Source organism: Paralichthys olivaceus, chromosome 24, assembly GCF_024713975.1.
Source record: "Paralichthys olivaceus isolate ysfri-2021 chromosome 24, ASM2471397v2, whole genome shotgun sequence".
In the NCBI taxonomy this organism is placed as follows: Eukaryota; Metazoa; Chordata; class Actinopteri; order Pleuronectiformes; family Paralichthyidae; genus Paralichthys; species Paralichthys olivaceus.
The window spans coordinates 7,772,134-7,796,697 of NC_091116.1; the positions used below are offsets into that span (position 1 = coordinate 7,772,134).

Consider the following 24,564-nt stretch of genomic DNA (forward strand, 5'->3'; position numbering starts at 1 on the left):
GTAATTAATGTAACTGTAACAGACTTCTGTTCATTTGATTTTTTAAATATTGTTTAATGAGAGGATTTGAAGAAGCGGTCCACTTACGTCACCGTGACGTGGTGTGCATGAGGAAGTGGATTGTAAACACTGTATCATGGCGGTGTTTTTGTGCGTGAAGCTGAGTGAAGCGGTGGAGGAGACATGTGCGCCGGTTTCCACACTCCCCTTTACTCCCACGCTGGACGGGGACACTTCCAGGACGTGTACGAGCCCGCGGAGGACTCGTTCCTTCTCACGCGCTGGAGAAACACGCGCAGCGGCTGCACAACATCAGGTCAGACGCACGTTTCCCTGGAACTCACCCGGAAATGACCCCTGACCGTCACACCAGGCGTCTCTCTCCGCTGTCTGCAGCCCGGCTGTGTGCGTGGAGGTCGGCAGCGGCTCCGGAGCGGTGTCTGCGTTCCTGGCGTCTGTGGTCGGACCTTCAGCTTTGTACATGTGAGCCCCTCATCACTTTGCTGCTGCAGTGTCACGCAAACTTTGTTCAAACATACTTTGAATAGATGTTGGCTTCTAAATGTGTACGTAAAATCCATTTCACCCACCCGCACATGCTCCCACATCTTAAGATTGAAAGAAAGACGAGGCAGGTTTCTTTAAACACGTAAAAGGAAATATATATTTTTTAAAAATGAAATAACAAAAAACAAAAAACCCACAACATTTCATAGAGAAGAGCTGCTTTTGTCATTTTGCAGAGGTAATTTACACAGGACTTTAAAATGAGAACTTTACCACAAGTGGCAGGACGGCAGCGACACCACACAGTTATTAGTGTTTGGATTTTTTAAATCATTATTTTTTGCTGATGCGGCGGTGGCGTCGTGCCACTTCTGGTAGACCACGAAGAGGTTATGTCACATACTGAGCTTCTTTTAAGGGTTAATATACACTGGCTCTTGGTAGTTCACTCGTATGACGTACGCACCACTGAAACATTTACACACAAAATTGAGTTATTTTCTCTCCCTCAAAAAACAGGAATACTCCTTTTTATATTTTCAAAGACGACAGTTAACAGTTCCAAAACGTTTGGCTCTAGGATTGGATTCGAGAGGCCCCTCCCCTTCCACACACATTTCTATCAACACTTTTTTTTTTAAACAAGCGTGGCTCTCTGAGGAAAGAAGAAAATGGTTATTGTTGTTGTTGTTGTTGTTGTTGTTGGGCTGCCTGGCAGAAACCAGGGGTGTGCATAGGTGTTACCGTCTCCTTCCCGAGGCTCTGATAAGGCAGTTTGATTTTTCTCCTTTCCATTCAGTTATTTTTTGTATTCCAGTTCAGGAGCCATTTTTTTTAAAGTGGTGGATGTGTCACAGCTGATTGTGCCCCACCGAGAACGATGTTCCAGATCCGTTGACCCGCTGATTAGTACGGAGGGGGGGTGAGAGGGTTCGTGAGGAAGAGTGGCGAAGGCAAGACAAAATGAACATGGCGAGGTGAAGAGGGAAAATGCGGTACACGTCTTCTTCATTGTCCATTTTGTCCAAACGGAGATGTAAACAAAGATCGTCAGGGAGGGGACAGAGGGATGAAGTGTGCTCCTTCAACAGACTGACAGGCACAGAAGGCCGGTGAAATAAATAAAGGGCTGGGGGGGGGAGAGGAGGAGGAGGAGGGAGGAAGAAACTGCCAAGTTTCCTGTGCTTTATTTTTTATTTTCTTCACTTAACTCAAAAGTTGCATTCCGAGCTGAGGGAGTTAACTTGTCGCCACTATAGCAGCTTCCGATGTGCTTCAGAGTTCGGCTTGTTGGTCACAGGGGCCGAGGTCGGGGGGGGGGGGATGTCGGAGAGGAGGAGGACACAGTACCACGAGAAGTGCCTTAAAGGTCCACGCACACACAGGCACCCACATACACAGGCACCCACATAAGACTGCTTCATGGTCATGCTTGCTATTGCCTCCACTAGTACCAGCCATCCATCGATTACAAAAGAAAAGTACAAAATATCTACCACACTGCCCCTCCACACACTCCTCACCCTTCAACTATAGGAGGACAGAAACATATTCACTTATGTTTTTATCATTTATATATATATATATGTATATATGTACACAACAATACGCCTTTCAGGCTGTTGAGAAAAAGTGGCAAGGGGCAGGATCAAGTCTCTGTCGTGAGGCGTCACCAGAGTTCAGAGTTTCTTCATTTCCCTCTTTTTCAACGAGTTTATCTACAGAGGAAATGTTATGGTCCTGATGAGAGAGACGTGACTCGAGGGGGAACTGATCAAAGTTTACCATCCGTGTCGGATCAGAGGTTCGGGGGGTGATGAGCCGGTCGCCGTCCATCGCGTGTCAGTAGACCCAGGAGACGGGGACCCACTGAGAGGTGGTGGACACCAGGTCGACGGCCTCCTCCAGCAGGCGGATGGTGTCGTCGATCTCGTTGTTGATGATGGTTTGGTCGAAGTAATGAGCGTAGGTGTGCTGCAGCATCTCCGATTCCTTCTGGAGCCGCTCCAGAGAGTCGTCCTGCGTGGACGATGGAGAAAAGACAGGTTTCAGTGACTGGGTGAGGGTTTTTCTTCCTGGCGCCCTGGAGTTCAGTGTGCTGATACTTTAAATTCCCACATATTTAGAATTAGGACAGAGTGTTTCAAGTCCCAATTGAAAGTGCAATTGTCAAACTAATACTAATCTCCTGCGTTTTAAGCTGGAAGAAGATGTTAAGATCAGAATTTGATTTGTATTCATTAAGATTAGACTCTTGGTTGTTGTCTGATCACTAAATGCTCTTTAGATGCTTCAAATATTTTTACTATAAGTACTTATATTGTTCCCTCTGTGTCCTTTTGAATTTTATGTTTGTAAAAAGGATTTTAATTTAAAGTGCAGGAATCTGCCACCTGCTGATCAGATATAGTAAAATCACAGCAGTTTTAAATATACAGGCAGAGTAAGGATTAAAATAGAAAAACTACCCACGAAGATGCACAACTGAGAAAACACAAAATTAAGAGGATTATTCGAGGGATTAGGAGAATTAAAGGAAAACAAAAGGACAAAGAGCGGACAACAACTAGAGCTACAACAAACACAGGAGGCCAAACACAACGTGAATTGACAACATTTAATTAGTACTCACGGGCAGTTTCCTGCACCATTTTGGAACCTCAAGTGCAAATGAAAATAGGCATGCCAAAGAAAATACAAACAGACAGGCAGGTTTGTACAGCAAACAGGGCACATGCAGCGAGAGAAACAACGGTAAGGCGGATTTCCCACTGGATGTTCTGGAGCAAGCTTGAAAGGTGTAATCAAAGACTGAATGACAGTGAGTACAAGCCGATACAGTAAACAAGCAGGAGTTTTTGTGGCTGTACCTCGGTCATGCCTGGGGTGATGGTGGGAGCTGCGATGAAGACGACGTAGGGAGCAAACTCTGCAGTCCTGAGGATCTTTAGTGCCTGATGAGAGAGAGAGAGGGAGAGAGAGAGAGAGGGAGAGAGTGTGTGAGTGAGTAACTTTGAGTAAATGTTAGTGAATCTTGTTTTCACTTGAATCTGGGAGGCTGCAGTGTTTGCATGTTATCAGGTATCTTGTAGTTTTTTACTGTACCAACTTTATGTGTCAAACGTTCCTGCACGTTACCCTTTACCTGCTGTAGCCTTTCCAATGATGGGATGGCTTTGAATTCAGACGTTGTTTTGTTTGTGAGCCTCTTCAAACTAGTCACATCCCATCAAGTGACGTTATTTTAGTCAAATGCTTTGTTACCTGTGGTTCAACGTCCAGGATGGAGATCATGCCCTGTGCATGGATCTGCCTGATGGTCTCCAGCCTGGTTCCATACATGGCGTCCTCGTGGCTTCCGTACTCCAGGTAGTCATTGTTGCTGATGTCCTGCATCATCTGGTCATGAGTCACAAAGTAGTAGTTTTTCCCGTTCTCCTCATCCTTCTTAGGAGGTCGAGTTGTGTCTGAGCAGAGGGAAAGATGGATAACAAACAGCTAACAAACACAAAACCTGTGTGTGTGCCTTTGTAGTAGACACGTGATTTTATTCTCTGTAAATGATATCTAAAAGTTAAGATGTGTAAAATGATGAAGCTTGTGTGGTCGTGTTTTTAGTGTGTAGTTGTTGCGTTAGAGTGTGTGCGGCTCCTTACGGGGGATGGGGTATGCGAACCGGTCTGGATGTTTGGTGATGAGTGTATTCTTGATGTGCCTCCTTCCCACTCCGTGTGCACCTGAAACAAAACAGCAGAGACTCCTCTAAAGTCTGACGAGAAACGAGAGAAACTTGCAGCTTGTCCGTCGTGGTTCAAAAGACAATCAGACTTGTTTTCTGAGCTGTAACATAACAGGAGGTCAAAGATCGGGGATAGACTGTAACCCGTCTGTCTGAATGAATTGTTTTAGGCCTTGATGGCCGATTGATGACTTTAAACAATTTTCAGTCGATGAATTGTTTAGTTTAGTCGTCACTCCTTAAAAACTGTCTGTTTTTTAATCTTTAATGCCCACCTCCACGTCATGTTGTCACATCACCTACCTCAACATAAAGATGTCACAGAATTTGAACATTGATTCAGGGAATTATATACACAGCTGCCAGTGATTAAAAACCAAGGTTAAACACTGTTCAGACGCAGCGAGGGAGTCATAAATCATCTCATTGTGAGCTGACCAAGGCCAAAAAGCAAGTGCTATGTAGGGACATGAAATCTGAAAGAAGTCCTGGTGAATGAAATAAGAGTTTGAAAACAATTAAAACATCTAGAACAACTGAAGAAACCAGCAGAAAAAGTTGTTGTAATGGATGTAGAAATGTAAAACACAAGGTTGAGATAGTCGTGACTATGTGGGAGTTGAAAGAAAAAAAGCTTCCTCCATAATAACAAGGATGATTCACACAACATATTACAACCAATGCTGCATTTCTTCTAAAGATCATAAACTGGTTTGCTTCTGATGTTAAATGCATTGTTTACCCACATCCCCACTAAGGGGAGGCAAGTTGCCCATCTCCTTGATTGTAGCTCACTTGTGCCTGAGACATTTTGTTCTGACAGCTGTTTCTTTCTCCACCTGGTGGCAACACTAAGGCGGTGTTCATGTGAAAGCTGACTGACGCATAGAAGCTAGTGTACAGACCATCACAAACATAAGAGATCAGTGGCGAGAGCCCTCCTGAGACTTTTATCTGAATTTCGGCACTTAACACAAACAATTCAACTCTTTAACATCTCTGCTGGTTCATGCTCAAAAAAATAAAGGGAACACTTAAACAACACATCCTAGATTCAATGAATGAAATTTTCCAGTTGAAAATCTTTATTCATTCGATAGTGGAATGCGTTGAGAACAAAATAACATAAGAATGATCAATGGAAATCAAAATCATTATCCCGTGGAGGTCTGGATTCAGAATCATACTCAAAATAAAAGTGGAAGAATTAGATCACAGGCTGATCCCACCTCTGTGGGTTGTAGACGCCGCCTCACGCCTCATGCTACCTCTACTGGTGAGACTCTGGCAAAATGCAAACGTGACCAAACATCAGTGAGAAACACGAGAGGACAGAGAAATGGTTGTCTTGGTAATTGCCTCTCGTTTCCACCTGTTGTCTGATCCATTAGCACAACAGGAGGTGAAACTGATTCACAATCAGTGTTGCTTCCTCACTGGACACGTTGATTGAACTGTGACCGACTTTACATCGTGTTGTTTCAGTGTTCCCTTTATTTGTTTGAGCAGTGTACGTTGGTGAATTTACTCTTAACTGCTTAGAATGAGTTAAAATCCTCAAGCAGGTGTTTGTGAATAAAAAGGTAGAGGCCGATATATACACGATTATCAGGCAATGACCTGAATATACCTATGTTCAAATTTACAGAAATAGTTTTCTAGTTCATGAATTATTTTTTTTTCCTGACAGCAGTGACAGCAGTGTTTGTTAAGAATCCACTGTCTTTACTTACCCAGCAACACCAGTGTTTTCCTCTTGAACGATGGCAGTTTCACCACTTCCTCATACGTCACCAGATCTAGTTGGTCAAACACTGTCGAGGAGAAAGTTTAGAGTTAACACCTTGTTTTATAGCAGGTTTTTGTTTTAGCTGGATGTACCTCAAACACAAGTAATGTCAATGCTAATTACATGTGCAGCGATTCCAATGTTTTATCTCTAAAGCTTAGATCCTCAGTCAGATTTGTGTTGGACTTTCTGAATATAAAAATGTTTGAATCATTGTAATAATTTCACCTGACCTGAAAAAATTAAACCCTGCGTATTTGCACTAACCTTGGTCAGACAAAAGCAAAACAATGCTAAGCTGACTAACATCTGGTCAATTTTAATTTCATCTCCACTAAAAACCCTAATAAAGCAGCCATCACTCAAAAGTCAAGGAGACAAAAGGACAAGGATGTGGTACAAAAGCAGAGAGAGGAGTAATAACACAGAAGCTGGATGCCAGCTGTCTGGAGTTACTTACATGCAGCCATATCATTGGGTAAGAGACAGCATGAAATATGGACAGAGGATGGGAGTGGAAGGGTTAATAAAAAAGACAAATTAAGAAACACACCATAACAGGTTTAAAACATCAAAAGCTGTTCATTGCAACAGTGTTAGTCAGTGAAATTGAGACAACAGTAGGAGAGGTCTGTCAGAGGGAGAAACACAACACAGCGTGCAGCAGTTACTCTAATTCAAAAGCACTTTCTTTACTTTGAGCCTGTAGGACTTTGTGTTCTACTACGTCTCATGTCTCACCTGCATTGTGCTTTGCCAGGTACTTGTCCTTATACTGTTTTTTCTTTTTGCCAAACCAGGTACAACTGGCCTGTTGTTCCTGTTTGGTCTTTTCCATGGCTATACAAGCCACACGCCTAGAAACACAGGGGAAGTAGATAAGCAGTGACTTTCAGTGAACTGTCCCTTTAATGTGTCTAAAAAAGACTGAGGCTGTAGCTATGACAAATACAAGTTAGCATTGTGGTGAAGTGATTCCTGAACTCCTGTGGTGTCTGTCAGATCTGACAGAAGAAACAGGACTCCTGGTAGGAATGACGCTTGCTTTACAATGTTTTAATATTTTATAATTTAGCTGTAATACAATTCACTTGGATATTTTGAAACAATACTAGGTTGCAAGCGTCAGTGAGTAGTTTTGCTCACCACTCCTGCAGCTCAGGCGAGGGGATGAGGCCCGCCGTGGCGTTCTTGGTGTTCTCCAACTTTCCCTGCCACCAGTTGTGGTCGTCCTTGGAGATGATCTGAATGATGTCGCCCACCTGGAAGCGAATGCCCGCCTCCTTGCACGGGATGAGGTCATCTTTCGTCGGGTCGTATTCAAACTGAGCGCGTACGTAAATCTGTGGGGGAGAAAACAAACAGTTGTAAACGACAGCGTGCGGTGTGATCATTGGAGGATACACGAGGAAGAAGATGATCGAGAGAAGCCGCCGTATGAAAGGAGACGCACTGTTAAATAGTTAGTGATGTGACGCCAACACTTTTCATTAAAAGACAGCTAAGGGCAAGTAAGCTGAAGCAGGAAGGGGCACAGACATTTAAATACATAAACAGCAGGATGATTGAACATTGCACTTAATTTACAGACGGCTTATGCAAATACATCCACGTTTTTTTCCGTTGCACGTTGATAGCCAGCATGGGATCTAGACAAAACTACGATGAGGAATCGAACGCTGCGATGGGGGTGGGAGGAGGGGGGAGGGGATCTACCTCTACAGAGGCTCCACTTAGAGACATCTTACCTTGATGGACAATTTGTCCTTGATAGTAGTAGTTCTGGAGATCTATGGGGTTGAGAGCATCACACACACACTTACACATATATCATGCGGTAGAAAATGTTGGGGGGGCATAAACAAAGGAGGGGCGATGATGGACCCACAATCGGAGGCTGAATCTATAATATTTAAACAACTGTCCTGCATTTTATACAGTCCAGGCTGCAAATATTTTGACAATAACACATATTTTGTTTTTCAGACTTCAGTCTAAAGAGCAGAAAATGTGCATCTGTAAAAATACTTGACGTCAGGACTGCATGCAAGTGTGTGTGTGTGTGAGATCTTAAACACATCGTGCAGCAGGCAAAATGGCCAAAATGAACCAATGTGACATGTTAAGGGACGCGTTAACGAGGCAGAGTTCCAAACACTTTACATCTCAAATTAGTTAACTCATAATTAAGCCTGTCCACTCAGCTATGACAGTACAAAGTAATAATTTCCAGACCAGGAAACAAACTATCGCTTACAAATCATCCTCTTGTTTTTACAGCAGTGTAGGAATCCTTTCCAATGATCAGATCGAGGTGAAACGAAAGTTAAGATCTGACATTGAAGAATAATACCCGCGTTAACAAAATCAAAACGATGGGAATGGAAGACGAGTGCTTTTAACACGAACATTTGGACGTCAGTGTTAGTTTGTAAGTAAAGTAACCAGATTGTAAAGCAAAGGAAGGAGCAGAGGGAAAGAATTCATAATGTTAAGGAGGAGGAACTCTCACCTGACGGCCTTTGGGCTGAATCGTCGATGGCAGGTCCTGGTTGGGAAGACGAAAAACGTTAAATGCGAGTGTTTGTTTTGCAGGATTGTATACATATATATATATATATATATATATACCTTTATTGTGAGACTGCATACTTTTCTTTTGACATTTTGGAGGAACTGATTTCAATCTAAGATGTAGTGATTTGATGCTATGAACCTTAACCCCGACACACTTGGTTGACTCATCTGTTTTGGAGCTTGATGACAATAGCAATAAGACAGACTGTATTAACTTTAATATGTTGTTGCTGGTGCGTCTGTTGAGGAGTGAGATTGTGTGTGTGTGTGTGTGTGTGCATGAAAGGTGGAACAGTAACATACCAGGATGGAGCTGGTGACACTAGCATGACCGTTAGCAGGCGACTGTTGAGACAAATCTGGTGACTCTTTCTGCAACACAAAATACAACAAGGATGGTTTTTTTCACTATGCAGATTTTGAAAATAACTATAACATAAACAAAATGTGTGTGTGTTTGAAACCATACCTCACAGGACATGGACTGGGACCGGTAACTGGGCACAATCTTGAAAGTAATGCTTCCCCTCATCTCTTTCTGTGGGGAAGAAAAAAACAACATGCGTTTACAATGGTAGCAGCATCTTGCTAAACCTTATCCCAACTCTAAAATGAAGTCCTGTAGGCGCAGCACCCCAGCAGTTTGCCACCATGAGTTTGATATTTTAGGTAGAAAACAAAGGCCATTGATTTTTGTAGCAAACTCAATGACTGTTCTAACTAGTATGTTTTTTTATTTAAGATCAATTTGATCAGGATCATACAAACAACAATCTTTGGCAAACAAATGAGGACAATGCAACAGAGGCCCTGAGCTTCTATAATATTTATTTTAGATCGAACACAGGATCATGCAAACAATACTCTGTTTTCAGAGTGTTAAGTACATTATACTGAAAGACGTCCCAAATACAGAGGTGAAAAACGTCTGTGTAACTTACCAGCATCTTTTGGAGCTGTTCCACCGTTTGATTGGCAACGCTGATGCCATTAATTTCTCGGATCTCATCTCCAACATGCAGAGTCCCTGAGGCGGAGAAAGAATTAATTAATAATGCCTACAAATGACACTCTTGATGGATGAAACATCAGCGCTTCACAAAGCAGCGGCCAGGAAACCCCAGGGGTTATTCAGACGGCTCGAGGGGGAGCCCAGCTAATGTAAAGAAGAGCTTCATTTAATCGTTATTTCATTTAGCAGCCATTAGTCAAACTGTTTTCTCTTTGTCTGCTTTGGAAAACTCTCTACTCAATTTTATTTGGAGAGTAGATCTCAACAGATTGACATTAACTGAGTTAGCTAATCAAAAATGCATTAGTGGTGTGAGATGCTCGTAGTATTTTTGCATGAGTGCGTACCCTGTCGATGAATCATGCCACCGTGCATGATGCGGGCCACGATACAGTGGTTGAGTTCGTTCATTTTCAGAGTAATGCCCTGGGAGAGACAGACAGAGGGTCAGAGTGGAAACTGAGAACACAAAACAATGTGACAAAAACTTGTGGCACACTGCGCACCATAGGCTCGTCAGTGTTCTTCTGAAACTGCACCAGGCGAACCCTGGTGACGTTCTCCAGGTCCATATCTCCGTTGGTGCTGTCCGGGGAGTCTCCGTTCAGGTATGGTGAAGTGGGTGGGGGGGTCACCCTCAACGCTTCGTCGCTGTAAACCTCGTGGGCAACCACATCATGGGTCTGCAGCAGAGCCTGGAAATACACAAACAGCCATAAGTATGAAAAGAGTCTTGGATCCAACTGCTCCTACGTGGGTTCTGTTTTTAGTTCTGTCGCTGAACCCTGTAGAGAAGGAAGCCCATTAGCGCTTGGAACACGTCCCACAGTCGAAAGAAATGTACACAAACGTGGGTGGATGAACTGTTGAGAAAAGGGAATCAGACTAGTCAGTGAAATCTCAAGTTCCTATTAAATATAACTTTTTTACAAATCTTGAAGAGGTGACGAAGGATTTTCTCTTCACTCTTGTTCAGGATGACCTCCACTTTCTGTACTTCAAGTTTCAACAAATTTTACTGTAGAAAATTACAGGGAGATCAGCTTCATTTTCATTATCACATCAATTACTTGCTCCTATTAAATATTAATTTTAAATAACTTTCCATATACTTTTGTTCAGGATGACCCCCCCACTATCCATTTATCAAGTTTGTAGTTGTTTTACTTTCTTTTGGCCGAACCTGCGCTGGTTAGGACCTGAGGTGCTCGGGTCAAGTATCCACTCTCTAGATGGTACATGTGGTTGCACACACAGTATCACTGTGTGCTGGCACAGCTCCATTGTTGGAATGAGCGTGGCTTACACTAAATCCTGCTCTTTGGCCACTGATCATGTCACTGACACTCTGTGTGATCTACTAGCGCTGTTCGCCAAACCATCACATCTGCTCATCATAGCAGCAACAGTAATGACACATGACTGTCATGTAGACTCTGAACAGCTGGCACCAAGGGGCTTTTGACGAATGGTGAACATTAATGTGGCTGAAAACAACAACCGTTGAAACAAATATGTTTACGAAGGCAACAACATGTGTTTGACACATAATACCAACAAATCAACAGGAACAGAAAAAGTCCTTGAATCACGTCCTCATTAATGGAGTCATACACCAAACAGAGAAGTGAAATGATTGATAAGGACTAAATGTTCCCTCCCGTGTGCTAAAGCCCTTCACACCCACACTGCTGGCAGCGACGCTAAACGTCTGTGGCAAGATGAAAACCCCAGCAGGTCAGAGAGCAGGACGCGCTAATTGGATTGAACCAAATTTAAAGCGTGACAACTGCAGTAAGTGCCACAGACAGAGGGGAACACTGCATCGTCCAACATTTAGCTACTGGGCTGTTTTCTAATTGACTATAAATCAGAAGAGGACTACAGAGCAACAGACCTACAGTAAAGACAAAAAACAAGCCTTCCTGAACTAATTGCTCTTGTATTGTTGTGTTCAAACTAATGAAGCAAGCAACACTTTCTGTGAACCAATTAAAGGCTCCAAAATGCTTACACCTTTACATGAAGTCTCAACTTACAGTTCCCACGTCTGTCAACAGTATCCTCCAAAGATATTCTTCTAGCCTCAGCTCTTTTTAGGCCACTAGTCTCACAGGTGATCGTAGTGAAAGTTCTTATATATCCACGGTGACGTCCCTCAGTACATTCATCCTACTGCTCTACTGCGCCCGTCTCCTCTGCACAAGTCTATCCCTGCCCGAGGGCTCGCCAAGCTCAGGTGTTAAGCAGCTTTGTGGCCAAGGGGGTTATGTGGATTGCCAGGAACTCACTTCTAACACAGGAGGTTGTAGTGTCAGAAAGCAGCAAAGCATCCTCTACAGCCAGCCACAAATGAAGAGTGTGTGTGTAACACGAACCATGAAGTGTGGCTGCGTGAGGATCCTCCTGAGCTCCTTAGCCTCCATGTTCTCTGTGTAGCAGGAGATGGTTTCCAGTACCTGGTGAGGAAAAAAACACAATGAGAAAGTTTTGGATGGATATGTAGAATAGATATGATAGAACATCGGTTTTGGAGCACTGATTTTCTTACCTCTTTAGCTCTTTGCACTCCATCACTCGGGGGGTTTCTGATCTGAGGAGACGACCTGGTGTTGATTTTGTCATAAAGCTGAAACAACGACAAACACCTCAGTAAGACCCACTGATAAAAACGAGAGGATTAGCTGGAAGTGTTTATCAAAGATGTAAAACACAAAATGTGCACTCAGGCAAGTAGATGCAGAGGCAGCAAAAGGTTTGGGCACACCTCCTCAGAACTTGTGTTGCTAAGAGTAGTTAAGTGAGTAGAAGATGAACTAAAACCTCAGAGAAGAATGAAAAATCAAGGACAGCAGAAGAAAGCAAATTGTAATTTAATGAAGAAATGGCAGTTAAAGAAAACTTTCTGGTGGAGTACTGCTCATATGAGTGATAGACATATAAACCATTGTGTGGTGGGAGAACAATAAACTTTCTATTTTACATTTTTTTAATAAAATATGTAGTCTTGCATTAAAGGCTAAAGAAATGTGTCATCTTTAACTTCATGCCTTTAAAAAAAACAAAACAAACAGTTAATCTTCTCACAGTGACAGAAATTCTCTGGGGTTTACCCAAATCTTTTCCTGCCACTGTAAGCTGCCTGCCACCTGCTGGACTTTACTGCTATTACAGAGGAGGGGGCACTGATGGTGCGTTTACTCACATCCAGCAGGGTGTGGAGGTGCTGATCTTCAAAGACACTGTGCAGGAAGTCCATGTCTTTCTCGCTGCAGTCTGTCAACGCATGAATCTCCTCTAGACTGTCCAAAACCTGCGACACTGCCCCTGCACGCACACACTCGCAGAGGTTATACTCAAATACACATAGACTGAATCACAAGCACGCAGACACATCCACAAGTACACCAAGCAGTCCCTGCGAACATTCAACAGAACACAAAGTGCAAACACTGAACAAGACAGACACATTACCTGTAACACAAACACATACATAAACAAAAAAATAATAATCACAAACAACGGAAGGTACGACGAGAAACAAACAAAACACACACAAACACTCAGAACTATTTAACCCCAAGTACCTGCTGCATCGCCCACACATGCAGCAAAAGCAGAGAAACAGCGGTAACATGGCATCAATACAACATCAGGAGAAAGTCACTTCAGTAAGTCAAAGTGTGGATAATGGATTAGGAGCAGTACACTCAAGGAAAAAAGTAACGCAAAATAGAAATAGATAAACAGGGTGGAAGAGGTGAAGAAATAAAAGTAAAGATGAATGTTCTGTATGTAATGACGTATCAAATCTAAGTCTTTGTTGAGTACTCGTGGGAATCGAGGTATGCGACATTTAAAAATGATGATGCTGTGATACATGTTCTGACTGAAACCTCGAAACGTGGTGAACTTTAAAAGATCCTTTGGATAAGAGTTTTGACTCTGTTACACTATATATAACCCACACACTGGCCTGAAAAAGGTTCCTAGTTATCACTTTATTTAAAATAAATTAATTGCATGTACAGGGAATTTCCCCATCCTCAATTTTTCTAATCCTGTACTTACTGTTTTTTTAATAATCTTCCACAGAACAAAAACAGAGATAATAAGGGACTGAATATAGTTACCTAGAAAACTATAGAAAAATAAATTCTAATTTTATCTGTGTATTATCCTGGGCTAATAATGGCATTGATAAAAAAAAAGCAAATGAGACTTAGGGCAGTTTCACTCCTACCTTGCTTGGTCTGGACCTTAGGACTTTTCACGTTAGTCTGAATCTAAATGTGTCTGAAAGGTGCCTCGGACAAAGGTCCGGACCAACGGACCAAAATTGTGTCTGACCAATAGAGGTCTGGGTCTGCATCAAACTGAACTGGGTTTGGTTCCTTTGCAGTACGAATTTTTTTTTGAGAAAGTTCGTACGAACATACCAGATGCAAGAAAGTGAGACGGCATTAAATAGAAGAAAAAAAAAGCAGGTATTGCAGCTTACAGTCTTCGCCTTCAGCAATATAAAATTTGCACAACAACGACGTTCATTTGCCGCATTCAAACCAGTGTCGAGTACTGCACCTTAAGTTGCGGTTTGCTGGTAGTCAAATCATTATGATATTACAGTGCCTATTATTCTTTCAATCAACTGAAACACTACTTCCTGCTGCATTGCAACACATCGAAAACGGAAGCCTGCCTGTCTACAAACAAATCAATATCAAGTATAGATAGCCCACGTAGGTGATGACGGCAGGATGTATGTGCATCATACTAAAGTCCGGATGCGCTCCCTATTCTACAATGTGAAACTAACACCAATCAAATCAGATGTAAACACTATAACAAAGACCTTGGTTTGGATTTTTTCAGGTGTGAAAACCTTTAAATAAAAGCTGTTAACTGAGAAGAATGAGAGAGAAACCGCAGGAAGAAAACATCTTGTTCTCGTCTGTTTAAATGCAACATACTACTCCAACAATACCCTTGAAAGACCAGAATTCCCCTTTAAAATAGCATTAATTAAGTGAAATAATGTTGTCTTCAGCTCTATTTGTATTTCAACCACATGAAACCACAGGCATGAAAAATGTAAAAGCCGAACACAAACAAAAGAGACTCAGTAAAATATGCTGTTTAATTATCACTTAATCATTGATATGACTACATGAATACAATTTGTTTGAAGAGAAACCTGATTATAATTATAATAATAGCCATCTATTAGAGCAGTGAAACATGTAAGCATCTAATCATCATAACCTCTCTTTTTGATTTTGTTCATATTATGAGCAAAAAATATGAATATTTTTTAAATCAGGGTTTCTGGTAAGGGGAATAATAACGATGCATGTGAACAGAGTTTCATTGTTTGGAACAAAAGCACATTCATTAAACCAAATGGGATTTTCTCATAAGGGAGACAGTGGAGAAGACAGGGGAAGCCGAAAACAAATAAAAGCAACTAAAAAAGCAAGTGATGATGTCATGATGATGTCATGATGATATCATACATCAAGATTGTATGGGTGGGGAGGGGGATACGTACTTTCAGCAGCTAGCAGTCCTAGAAACCGCACGGCAGAAGAAAAAAACAACACCAAAGAAAGAGAGGCTGAGATTAGAGCAGGTTTACAGCCACTACGGACGTAGAGTTTAACACCTCACAAGACGAACGACAAAAAAAGAGGGAAGAGAAGACAGGCCCTGGTCAGACCTAGTTTTAACACAAGTCCTGAGTGATCTAATCACAAGTGGATCGCACGTTGTCTGCGTCCTGAGATCCAATCACCCGGACCACATACAGAGGTGATCTGGGACGCAGGAGAACACTGTGTGAACTTAATGCATCCTGTGCCACATATGAAGGACCACCTACTCAGGACGTTCTTTGACCTGCTCACTATGAATCAACATATTTTTACTTTATCTCAATTTAATGCATTGATTTGTTTGTGGCCACCCAGAGATTCTAATATCAACCCTGACCAACATGGAAGGATTTATATTTTATTCAAATCTTTCTGGTTCTCTCCTCATCAGACGAGCTCAACGCTGTTCACTTGTGATTGGATCTATCGGGACGGATGTTAATACCAGCTCTTAGCAGAGCAAGGAGGCGTGAGGGCAGGGAGGGAGTAAAAAGGAGGCAGAGGGGAAAAGAGGAAAGAGCAGCAACAGAGATAGAAAAATCAGCAAAAGCAGACGAGTGTCTGAATATTCTTCCAAGCTGCTGCAAGCATCTACTACTCTACACACAAGTCAGTGACCGACAGCATGTCTGGTGCCCAACTGCAAAAATAAAGACTGGGAAGCATGACTGAAAGATACTGCCAGCCTCAGCAGAAACAACAAACAGAGAATTATCTGGCTGCAGCGGCCGCATATAAAACTGAGAGTAAAATATGTAACGCTCTGATTCATTAAGTGATGATGTAACCCGGTGCTCATTTTCTGCTGTTTAAGTAAAGGACCTGAGAGGTTTTTTTATGCTGATCTCTACAGGCAGGTACAGCCAGCAGTCCTCTTATCAAAAGGAAGTGAAAGTCCATGTCTTAGACAGGGAAGTGAAGCTGTTGGGCAACAACTGTCTTTTTTTAAACAGAGGAAGTTCTGCACAGACATCTGGAGATCACAGTGAGAAGCAAGAATAGAAACTGGGTGAGAAAGTGAATGTGCTGATTGTGTTCTCTGGTGCAGATACATCACCTCACATCTGCCCTCCAATGACACATAAAACTCCTAGTAATAATTCATTGTCCTCTTTCTCAGCCCTACAATAGGATAGAGCTCTGTGTTGTGATTTACCTGAGGAGGTGGGGTCATCTGAGAAGTCATGTAGCTCCTCTGGGGGGTCTCCATAGAAGGAATTAAACTTGTGGCTGGAAACAGCAGCCAGGACTGCACCCTGGGATACAGATAATACAGCTATTACACCATGTACATGCGGTGGTCTGTATTTGCATGAGGGTTTAATGTCAGCTGAGAATCTTAGAAAACATATGACAGGAAATTATAATGGGTCAGTGATTATAACCAGCTGCACGTTGTGGGGGAGGTGGCACTTCCTCTAATCTCTGATTTTAATCACACTCAATCGACTCTAGCTTTAACAACGACACGGTGCTGACCTTCAGCTTCCTCCTAGAGTTGAACTTCCTCAGCTGCTCCACCGTTTCAGGCAGGTGGATCTTGTAGGCATACCTGTCCCTCTCCTACAACACACACAAATATACGCACGTAAGCACTACACTTCACACACTTATTAGAGCAGTCACAGAATGGATGTGAAAGCAGTTCCTAGCAGAAGGAAGTGGTCTTGAATAAGCTAAAGCATTTTCAGTTGCTAATACTATTTTACTAAAACAACAAATATCCATATCACACTAATTGTCTTGATTTTAATTATTACGCAAGAGAAGGTCACAGAAAGAGGTGGAAGTTCAAGGGCAATAATACATTCAGCAACATCTAATGTCAGAGCAAATCTTGCCTTCAGCCAGGGGTGGTTGAGGGCCTCGTAAACTGTGATTCTCTCGGCAGGGTCCAGCATCAGCATGCGTCTCACCAGGTCTTTGGCACTCTCTGAGATGTGGGCCCATTGGCGGGGGTTCATCTGGACAAAAACAGTGGACAGTGGGTGAGTCCAGGTGAAGGACGTAAGGGAAAAGGAAATCAAATAGTTTGTGCGCTCCATAAATCAACATACTTGAAGTACGTTGAACCGAGTTGCAGTTGTGGCAGAGCTTATTACTTAAGATTTTACTCGAAAATATAAAACCTGTCAATCTAGCAGCAGATGTTTAGCAGCAGCAGTGTGATGGACGATACCACTGTGTTATCCATCAAGCTGCCTGCAGTGACTGCGTCTGCCACAGATTAGTGCACCAAGCAAAATTCATCCTCTCAGCTGAAAACAAAACATTTATCAGACCTGTATCTCAGCGTCTTCTGCTTATACTTTCAATTTCTTCAGCACCTCATGCTGACTTTTTTTTGGCAAGTGGTGTAACAGCCAAATGCATGATATATTTTTTGCACAAAAAGCTTAGAGACAAAGAACCGTCGCCAATGCTATGATTTGACCGGTGACACCTTCACAGAATAACTGTGAAGTAGCATAGTGCACACAATGTTCAGCGAGTGCAACCTTGTATTTGTCGCACACTGAAGTATAGCGACAAAGAGGACCTTACTAAAAGAAATCAGTTATTGTCTTACCTTGTATTTGCCTTTAATGATGGCTTCGAACAAGCGCTCCTTGGTGCCGTAGAAAGGAAGGCAGCCAGACAGGAGGATGAAGAGGATGACCCCACATCCCCACACATCCACCGGTTTGCCATATGGCTCCCTCTTCACCACCTCTGGGGCCATGAAGTGGGGAGTACCAACTCGGCCTGAAAAGAGCAGCCAGTTTAAGTAATTCACTATTTGGAGATATGCTGTTGAGGAAAAAATGGAGATTGAGATGTTGGGGAAATGTCAAAATGAACACGACAACTTGAATTTAGGTGGACTGTTGGGCCTTGGTAGAGGTGTGAGCTCTACTGACTGCTATTCTAGTTGCCTTATTTATATAAGCGTGCACAGCATGCACAAGTGTAGTGGGAAGGCATGCACGGGTGTTTGTGACTGTACCTCCAGCTACTAATCCAGACTCTCCCAGCTGTATTGCCACTCCAAACCCTCCAAGCTTGACTGGAGCAGAGTTCTCCTTTGAGGCCAACAGCACACAGTGAGGCTGCAGAGGAAGATGATACAGGTTCAACAATAAGTTTATGATCCAAATATGTATTTTACAATAGCTTAAAACAGAGACAACCAATGTAGGACGTAACATCCCCTTAAAGTGCACACCAATCTACCAGATAACAGCTGATGAGATGATGACCTATTCTTTTTACTGGCAGGCAGAAAGACATTTCTTTGTAACCCAGTATATGCGATAACCACACTTTCCCAATGACAAGACATGTAACCACAAATATAAACACTGAGTTTTTTGAAAGCTCGAGATGCATTTCTCACAGCTTGTGTGCAAGGTTTTAAATTACAAACCATTGCATTAATTCACATGAAAGTTGCTTAGGCGATAGATTATCTCATTTTAAAACATGGAGAAAAGACACTTTAACAGAAGACAGATGAGAGGGAGAGAGGGTGGGAACAAGAGTAAATGACGACAACCAGCACCTAATTTCACGTACTGAACTACTGCACAAGGCAAAAGTTAGTTCCTGTCTCCCTTTCCTGTGTTTTGGAATTTGTGGTTGTATTTGCATGATAGTCTGTAAAGCATTGTTTTCACACTGACACTGAATCTACATTTTAGGGGGAGGCAGGTCATGAAAAGATCTGCTGTGTTCCACTGCAGCTTAAAGCCCATTTTACCAGACAGCAAAGTGTGCTGACTTAAAAACAGGCAGCCACACTCACCAGCAGATTAATACAAATATTTAATCAATCTTTATTATTAAATTACTGTCTCAGTTTATTCTCTTGATTTATACTGTGGTGTTATTATAAGCTGACAACAGGCTTTTACTTTGACAGGACCAGTAAGTGTGTGAAAAAAGAAGCTTTTGGGGATCAATACTTGGGAAGACAGAGCACACACTGCATTCATTCCTGGAGAGCTCAACAAGTTCATGAGTAAATCTATGGTCCATATATATTTATATATATATTTCAATAGGATAAAATAGAGACAACCAATGTAGGATGTCACATCCCCTTAAATTAAACTGTGAGAGGCACTGCACAAAATCTAGCAGGCAACAGCTAACGTGGTCATGACTTATTCTTTTTCCTGTTAGACAGAAAGACATTTCTTTGCAGCTTACAGCAGCTGTGCAGAGCAATGCGTTGCACTTTCCTGTGCAAAAGTGCAAGACCCAGTATGTTCGATTGCCCATAACCACGCTTTCACAGTGACCAGACATGTTACATAAATATAACCACATGTTTTTATGACAGAAAGAAAACAGTTGTTTCTCATGGACCTAGTCCTTGCTTAATAAACACTGAGCTTTTTGAAAGCTCGAGATGCATCTCTCACAGCTTGTGTGCAAGGTTTTAAATTACAAACCATTGCATTAATTCACATGAAAGTTGCTTAGGCGACAGATTATCTTATTTTAAAACATGGAGAAAAGACACTTTAACAGAAGACAGATGAGAGGGAGAGAGGGTGAGTGAGAACAAGAGTAAATGACGACAACCAGCACCTAATTTCACATACTGAACTACTGCACAAGGCAAAACCTCGTTCCTGTCTCCGTTTCCTATGTTTTTAATTTGTGGTTGTATTTGCATGATAGTCTGTAAAGCACGGTTTTCACACTGACACTGAATCTACATTTTAGGGGGAGGCAGGTCATGAAAAGATCTGCTGTGTTCCACTGCAGCTTAAAGCCCATTTTACAAGACAGCAAAGTGTGCTGACTTAAAAACAGGCAGCCACACTCACCAGCAGATTAATACAATTATTTAATCAATCTTTATTATTAAATTACTGTCTCAGTTTATTCTCTTGATTTATACTGTGGTGTTATTATAAGCTGACAACAGGCTTTTACTTTGACAGGACCAGTAAGTGTGTGAAAAAAGAAGCTTTTGGGGATCAATACTTGGAAGACAGAGCACACACTGCATTCATTCCTGGAGAGTTCAACAAGTTCAAGAGTAAATTTATGGTCCATACATATTTATATATATTTCAATAGGTTAAAGGAGGGACCGTCCCAGAAGGCCTTAAATCAAATTCACATATCAAACAGTAAGAGGCACTTCACATACTGGATTCATCCCTGACTTGATTGATGTCACTGATCTGTGCACGCCATATTAAAAACACCCTGCCCGCCTGCCTCTGAGAAATAAATGTAGAAGTCCTGCAGATTCAAGTCATTTTAAAAAGAAAAGGTGCAAGGCAGTGCTGCATATGCTGATTAACAGGGTGGATATGCTGAGGAAATGGGTGGATATGGGATGTGGTGGTGGTCTCACTTCCTGTCATCACATTTTTATGTTTCTCTTAATGGGGAAATGGAGGGGGGTGGGGGGTGTTGGCTGACGCAGAGCAAGACGACTGGCAGACTAAACAGTCATATATGCAGGAGAAAAGGAGAGAATAAAGCTTTTCTGTGCAGAGAGGACAATGACAAATACAGAAAAAGAGTGAGAGCTGAGAGGAGGACGAGGAGGAGCAGATGCTGTCAGAAAGGATATGAAAAAAACAGGCATCTGCAAGATTTATGACTCATTCAGAGAAAGGTGAAGATAAAAGTGCTGAGACAAGGACTGTAGTTTTATCACTTATTTATCTCCAGTGTTATTTAACAGGTCACTTTTTTAAAACGAATTTCTCGCAGCTTTTGAAGTTTGATGGAGGAAAACGCACACTGGACGACCTCCCTGCACATTCACACACGTTCAAGCTGCAGCTGTGCTGAATCTCCAACGGAGCAGAGATTGCTGGTGAGTGCTCTGGGTTAATCCAAACATCTGTTAGTAGCAGTCAGAAAGTTAGGGGTGAGTGGTCGTGTACGAGTGGGTTTGTGCTCGGAATTCATGTGTTAAATATGCAAGAAACTTTCAGTTAGTCATGAATCCAGCTCTCACCCGAGTCGATGAACAACATGTTGTTAAGTGTGAAATGTGTGTGTTTTTTAGAAATGTTATTTAATTAACTTCATCTCAACCTCCTCATTTTATGGAGCTGTACATTTTTAATCATATTGCATTAGTTTGTCAAATGGTTATTTTACACATAGTAAGTTGCTTTGTGTATGTTTGACCTTTAAAACTAAAACCCATATATTAGTCAGCTTCCTATGAATGACTCATAAAGGGCCGTAAGCTTTGTTTTAGTTATGGTATTTATGGTCATGTAAAGGGCATTTATTTTTGATAATAAAGACATAATATTACCATTTTTAAAAGAATAAAGTGAAATATTGAGATAAAACTAATATTACGAGAAAAGAATATTAGAAGAATTAAGTCTTAAATTTAGTGACTATCGGAGGATCATCTTGTTGTGGAGAATCTTGTTATATTATAGGTTTAAGGAATAATGAAATAGTTAAATCTTTCTTCATATCAGCACCACATTATCATTTTGAAGGACTTGTAAGATTGTGTAAGAAACTGTGTCTTCTCTGAAGAAAGAACCAAACAGACTTGGAAAGTAAAATGTTTGGTACAGGTTGACTGTGAGGTTAGATCTGTGTGATATGAGGTTTCTTAAGAAATACTTGGTGATCATTTTGGATCTGTGGGTTGTCCTTGTGATTATTTTTCTTTTTTATTTCTTGGGACTTCTTCCTCATTAAATTATAATTTTATCCTCATAATCAATCAAATTTTATAATACAATATAATTATCTTATAATATTGCAACTTTTAAATGTATTTCTATTCTTACTATTTGTTCGTTGACAATGAACTGACATTGTTTTTTTCCTTCTTTCTCAGAGCCTGACTGAAAACCCTGGAATTGTCACTCCTCAGCCACAATGACCTCATTTGCCCCCGTTTCTTCTTTCCCCTTCACTCTTTCAGCTTCTGCATCATCCAACACCTCTCTGTCTACCTTCTCTTCATCCCTCCCTCTTTCAATGTCATCTCTTCCCCCTTCCTTCTCTCCTTTCTCCACCATTTCTGTGGTCCCCCCAAAACCGACTACTTGTCAACTTGATGAAACTGCCCTCCGTTTGCCGCTGGTAATCTTCTACTCGCTCTTCTTTGTCTTTGGTATCGTGGGTAACCTCTTTGCACTGTGGGTTTTCCTTTTCTTGCACTCGAGCCGCAATTCTGTGAGAGTATTCCTCATCAACTGTGCGGTGGCTGATCTGGTCCTGTTGGCGTGTCTGCCCTTCAGGGTCTTTTACCATGTCAACGGAAACAAGTGGGTTCTGGGAAAAGTGGCGTGCAAGCTGGTGGGGACTCTATTTTATATGAACATGTACATCAGTATCATGTTACTGGGCCTCATCGGCTTGGACAGATACTTGAGGCTGAAGGGGAAAGGTAGAGCGCGGAGAGGCATGTGGGGACGTAGCCGGTCATCGAGCTGGGTGGCATGTGGGGTTCTGTGGGGTCTGTCACTGATGGGACTGGTGTCCATGATTGTCACAGCAGATGACAAAGAGGACACCTACCAGTGCTTCCAGTACAAGCAGCGACACACATCCAGAGGGAAGGCCTACTTCAACGCAGTGCTGGTGGTGCTGTTCTGGCTCGTCTTCATCATGCTCGTGGTCTCCTATGCAAAGATCGCCTCTCAGTTGCTGAGGGTGTCTCGGGACAAACCGGACCTTCCCAACGCGCAGAAATATGAACGCACTGCCAAGAAATCTTTCTTCGTTCTCTTTCTGTTCACCGTGTGTTTCGGACCCTACCACGCCTTTCGGCCCATCTACATCCTCTCGCAGCTAAGCGGAGAGGTCTCGTGCGACTACTTGCAGCTGATGGACCACACCAATGAGGTGATGCTGTTATTCTCTGCCTTCAATAGTTGTTTGGATCCGGTCATGTACTTTCTGTTATCTGGCTCGGTGCGCAAAATCACACTGCAGGCGCTTGGGCATCGATTTGGAAACAGGCTCTTCCTCCATGATGCAACGTCCAACAGCTCGACAACGGAGTTCAGACGGCCGAGTGTGCCTATGGGGTTACCAAAACCTGAACTAAACATCCCTTCCACCTCACCGAGAGCCAGCATCTGTGTCAACAACTCCACCTTCTACCACACAGGAGAGACTATGCTTCCACCTACTGGCCAAAACTGATCACAAGTTTGAACAGCAGAGAAATAAACACCTTATTTTTCTGACATTGGTTGGACTGAAAAAATTAGCAAAGCATAAAGACTGAGAAATTAAATTCTGCTTTAACGCCTGAAAGAGACTGACAATACTCTATGAGTAGAGGCACTGCAGTGAACACTTTAACCAAAGTTTTTCCTAGTAATGCATGTTATGTTTATTTTCTATCAAGCAATGATGTAATGTCTCTAAAAATATAAATATGTATAATTATAATAATGGATTTAGTATACCTGGAGACAAATGTTAAAGCAAACACTTGTCAAATGCTTTCTTGTTGAAAAAATAAAATGTATTTGTGGTGATAATATAATCCTGTTTATTTGAAAGTAACGGACCTAAATTCAGACTTAACAATGGGGTGTTTTCTTCCTCACACAAAGGCAGTAGCTGTTTAAATACCTTACACACAAAACAAAGAAATGAGTGACAGATTCAGTCAACCATTGTACAGCTGTCAATTTAACTGTTTGACACTTGGAGATGGGTGTTAAAAACAAACGGCAGCACTAATGAGTGACCCTCCATTTCACCCCGGTTTGACCTACAAGCACAGATATTCACTGCAAACTAGGCTGCGGTGATCCCTTTGTGGAATGTGTGATCAAACGGCTGGTGTGTGGTTTAAGGGGCGGGGCAGGGCTGCTCCATCTGCTCTGTTAGTGTTTGCTGCTTGTGTTAGATGGATTATCCTGCAGGAATCAGTTGGTTGATGCTAATCTGGCTATAAGAGCACCGAACAAATCCAGACTGGCTGTTTGTCATGCAACCTCAGGTCCGCAGACTTCCAGGTGCTCATTTCAAAACCCACATTAGATCAGAGAGGAAGAAAGCAGCAAATGTCAGTGGGAGTGTTTTCTGATGAACACTGAAATGTTTTTGACCATCATCTCCCCACAGACACTAGATAACATCTCAGAATAGATAATGATAGGCTGTGGTATAAAGCATGTTTATCATGCTCTATATGAAAAGGTTTCACATCTCCCACCCTTTACTGAAAGCAGCATCAGTGTTTACGCCCTGTCCACGCTAATATGGATATTTTGCATAACATTTGTGCTTGTGTGCCACATGCAAACTGCTTATTAAGTCACTCAAATGGAGATTT

The 24,564-nt window shown here is 42.1% G+C and overlaps 2 protein-coding genes across 17 annotated transcripts in view; one reads left to right on the top strand and one right to left on the bottom strand.

Moving 5' to 3' along the window:
• The first annotated feature begins 136 nt into the window (after positions 1-136).
• Positions 137-23,761, top strand: LOC109639034 (probable G-protein coupled receptor 34). Of its 2 annotated transcripts, XM_069521172.1 has the most exons (4): positions 137-185; positions 374-483; positions 20,997-21,102; positions 22,102-23,761. In XM_069521172.1, exon 4 carries the CDS (start codon positions 22,143-22,145, stop codon positions 23,415-23,417), a length of 1,275 nt encoding a protein of 424 aa, XP_069377273.1. In that variant the 5' UTR covers positions 137-185; positions 374-483; positions 20,997-21,102; positions 22,102-22,142; the 3' UTR covers positions 23,418-23,761. The 2 variants fall into 2 exon arrangements, with proteins under 2 accessions (XP_069377273.1, XP_069377272.1); XM_069521171.1 differs by lacking the exons at positions 137-185; positions 374-483 and adding an exon at positions 20,644-20,898.
• LOC109639032 (peripheral plasma membrane protein CASK) overlaps positions 637-24,564 on the bottom strand; it is a 42,050-nt gene continuing 18,122 nt past the window's right edge. Inside the window, exons 6-29 of one of the 15 annotated variants that reach the window (XM_069521165.1) lie at positions 18,262-18,364; positions 17,845-18,020; positions 17,117-17,239; positions 16,755-16,838; positions 16,432-16,531; positions 15,173-15,190; positions 12,830-12,951; positions 12,176-12,253; positions 12,003-12,083; positions 10,131-10,319; positions 9,972-10,050; positions 9,554-9,639; positions 9,082-9,150; positions 8,916-8,984; positions 8,548-8,583; positions 7,784-7,825; positions 7,182-7,378; positions 6,777-6,892; positions 5,980-6,060; positions 4,164-4,244; positions 3,772-3,974; positions 3,378-3,461; positions 3,140-3,166; positions 637-2,526 (exon numbers count right to left, since the gene is read on the bottom strand). In XM_069521165.1, the coding sequence (XP_069377266.1) occupies positions 2,350-2,526; positions 3,140-3,166; positions 3,378-3,461; positions 3,772-3,974; positions 4,164-4,244; positions 5,980-6,060; positions 6,777-6,892; positions 7,182-7,378; positions 7,784-7,825; positions 8,548-8,583; positions 8,916-8,984; positions 9,082-9,150; positions 9,554-9,639; positions 9,972-10,050; positions 10,131-10,319; positions 12,003-12,083; positions 12,176-12,253; positions 12,830-12,951; positions 15,173-15,190; positions 16,432-16,531; positions 16,755-16,838; positions 17,117-17,239; positions 17,845-18,020; positions 18,262-18,364 (2,421 nt within the window). In that variant the 3' untranslated portion in view covers positions 637-2,349. Of the gene's footprint in view, positions 2,527-3,139; positions 3,167-3,377; positions 3,462-3,771; positions 3,975-4,163; positions 4,245-5,979; positions 6,061-6,776; positions 6,893-7,181; positions 7,379-7,783; positions 7,826-8,547; positions 8,584-8,915; positions 8,985-9,081; positions 9,151-9,553; positions 9,640-9,971; positions 10,051-10,130; positions 10,320-12,002; positions 12,084-12,175; positions 12,254-12,829; positions 12,955-15,172; positions 15,191-16,431; positions 16,532-16,754; positions 16,839-17,116; positions 17,240-17,844; positions 18,021-18,261; positions 18,365-24,564 lie in introns of all 15 variants that reach the window. The other 14 variants (XM_069521166.1, XM_069521164.1, XM_069521168.1 and 11 more) reach the window with 14 other exon arrangements.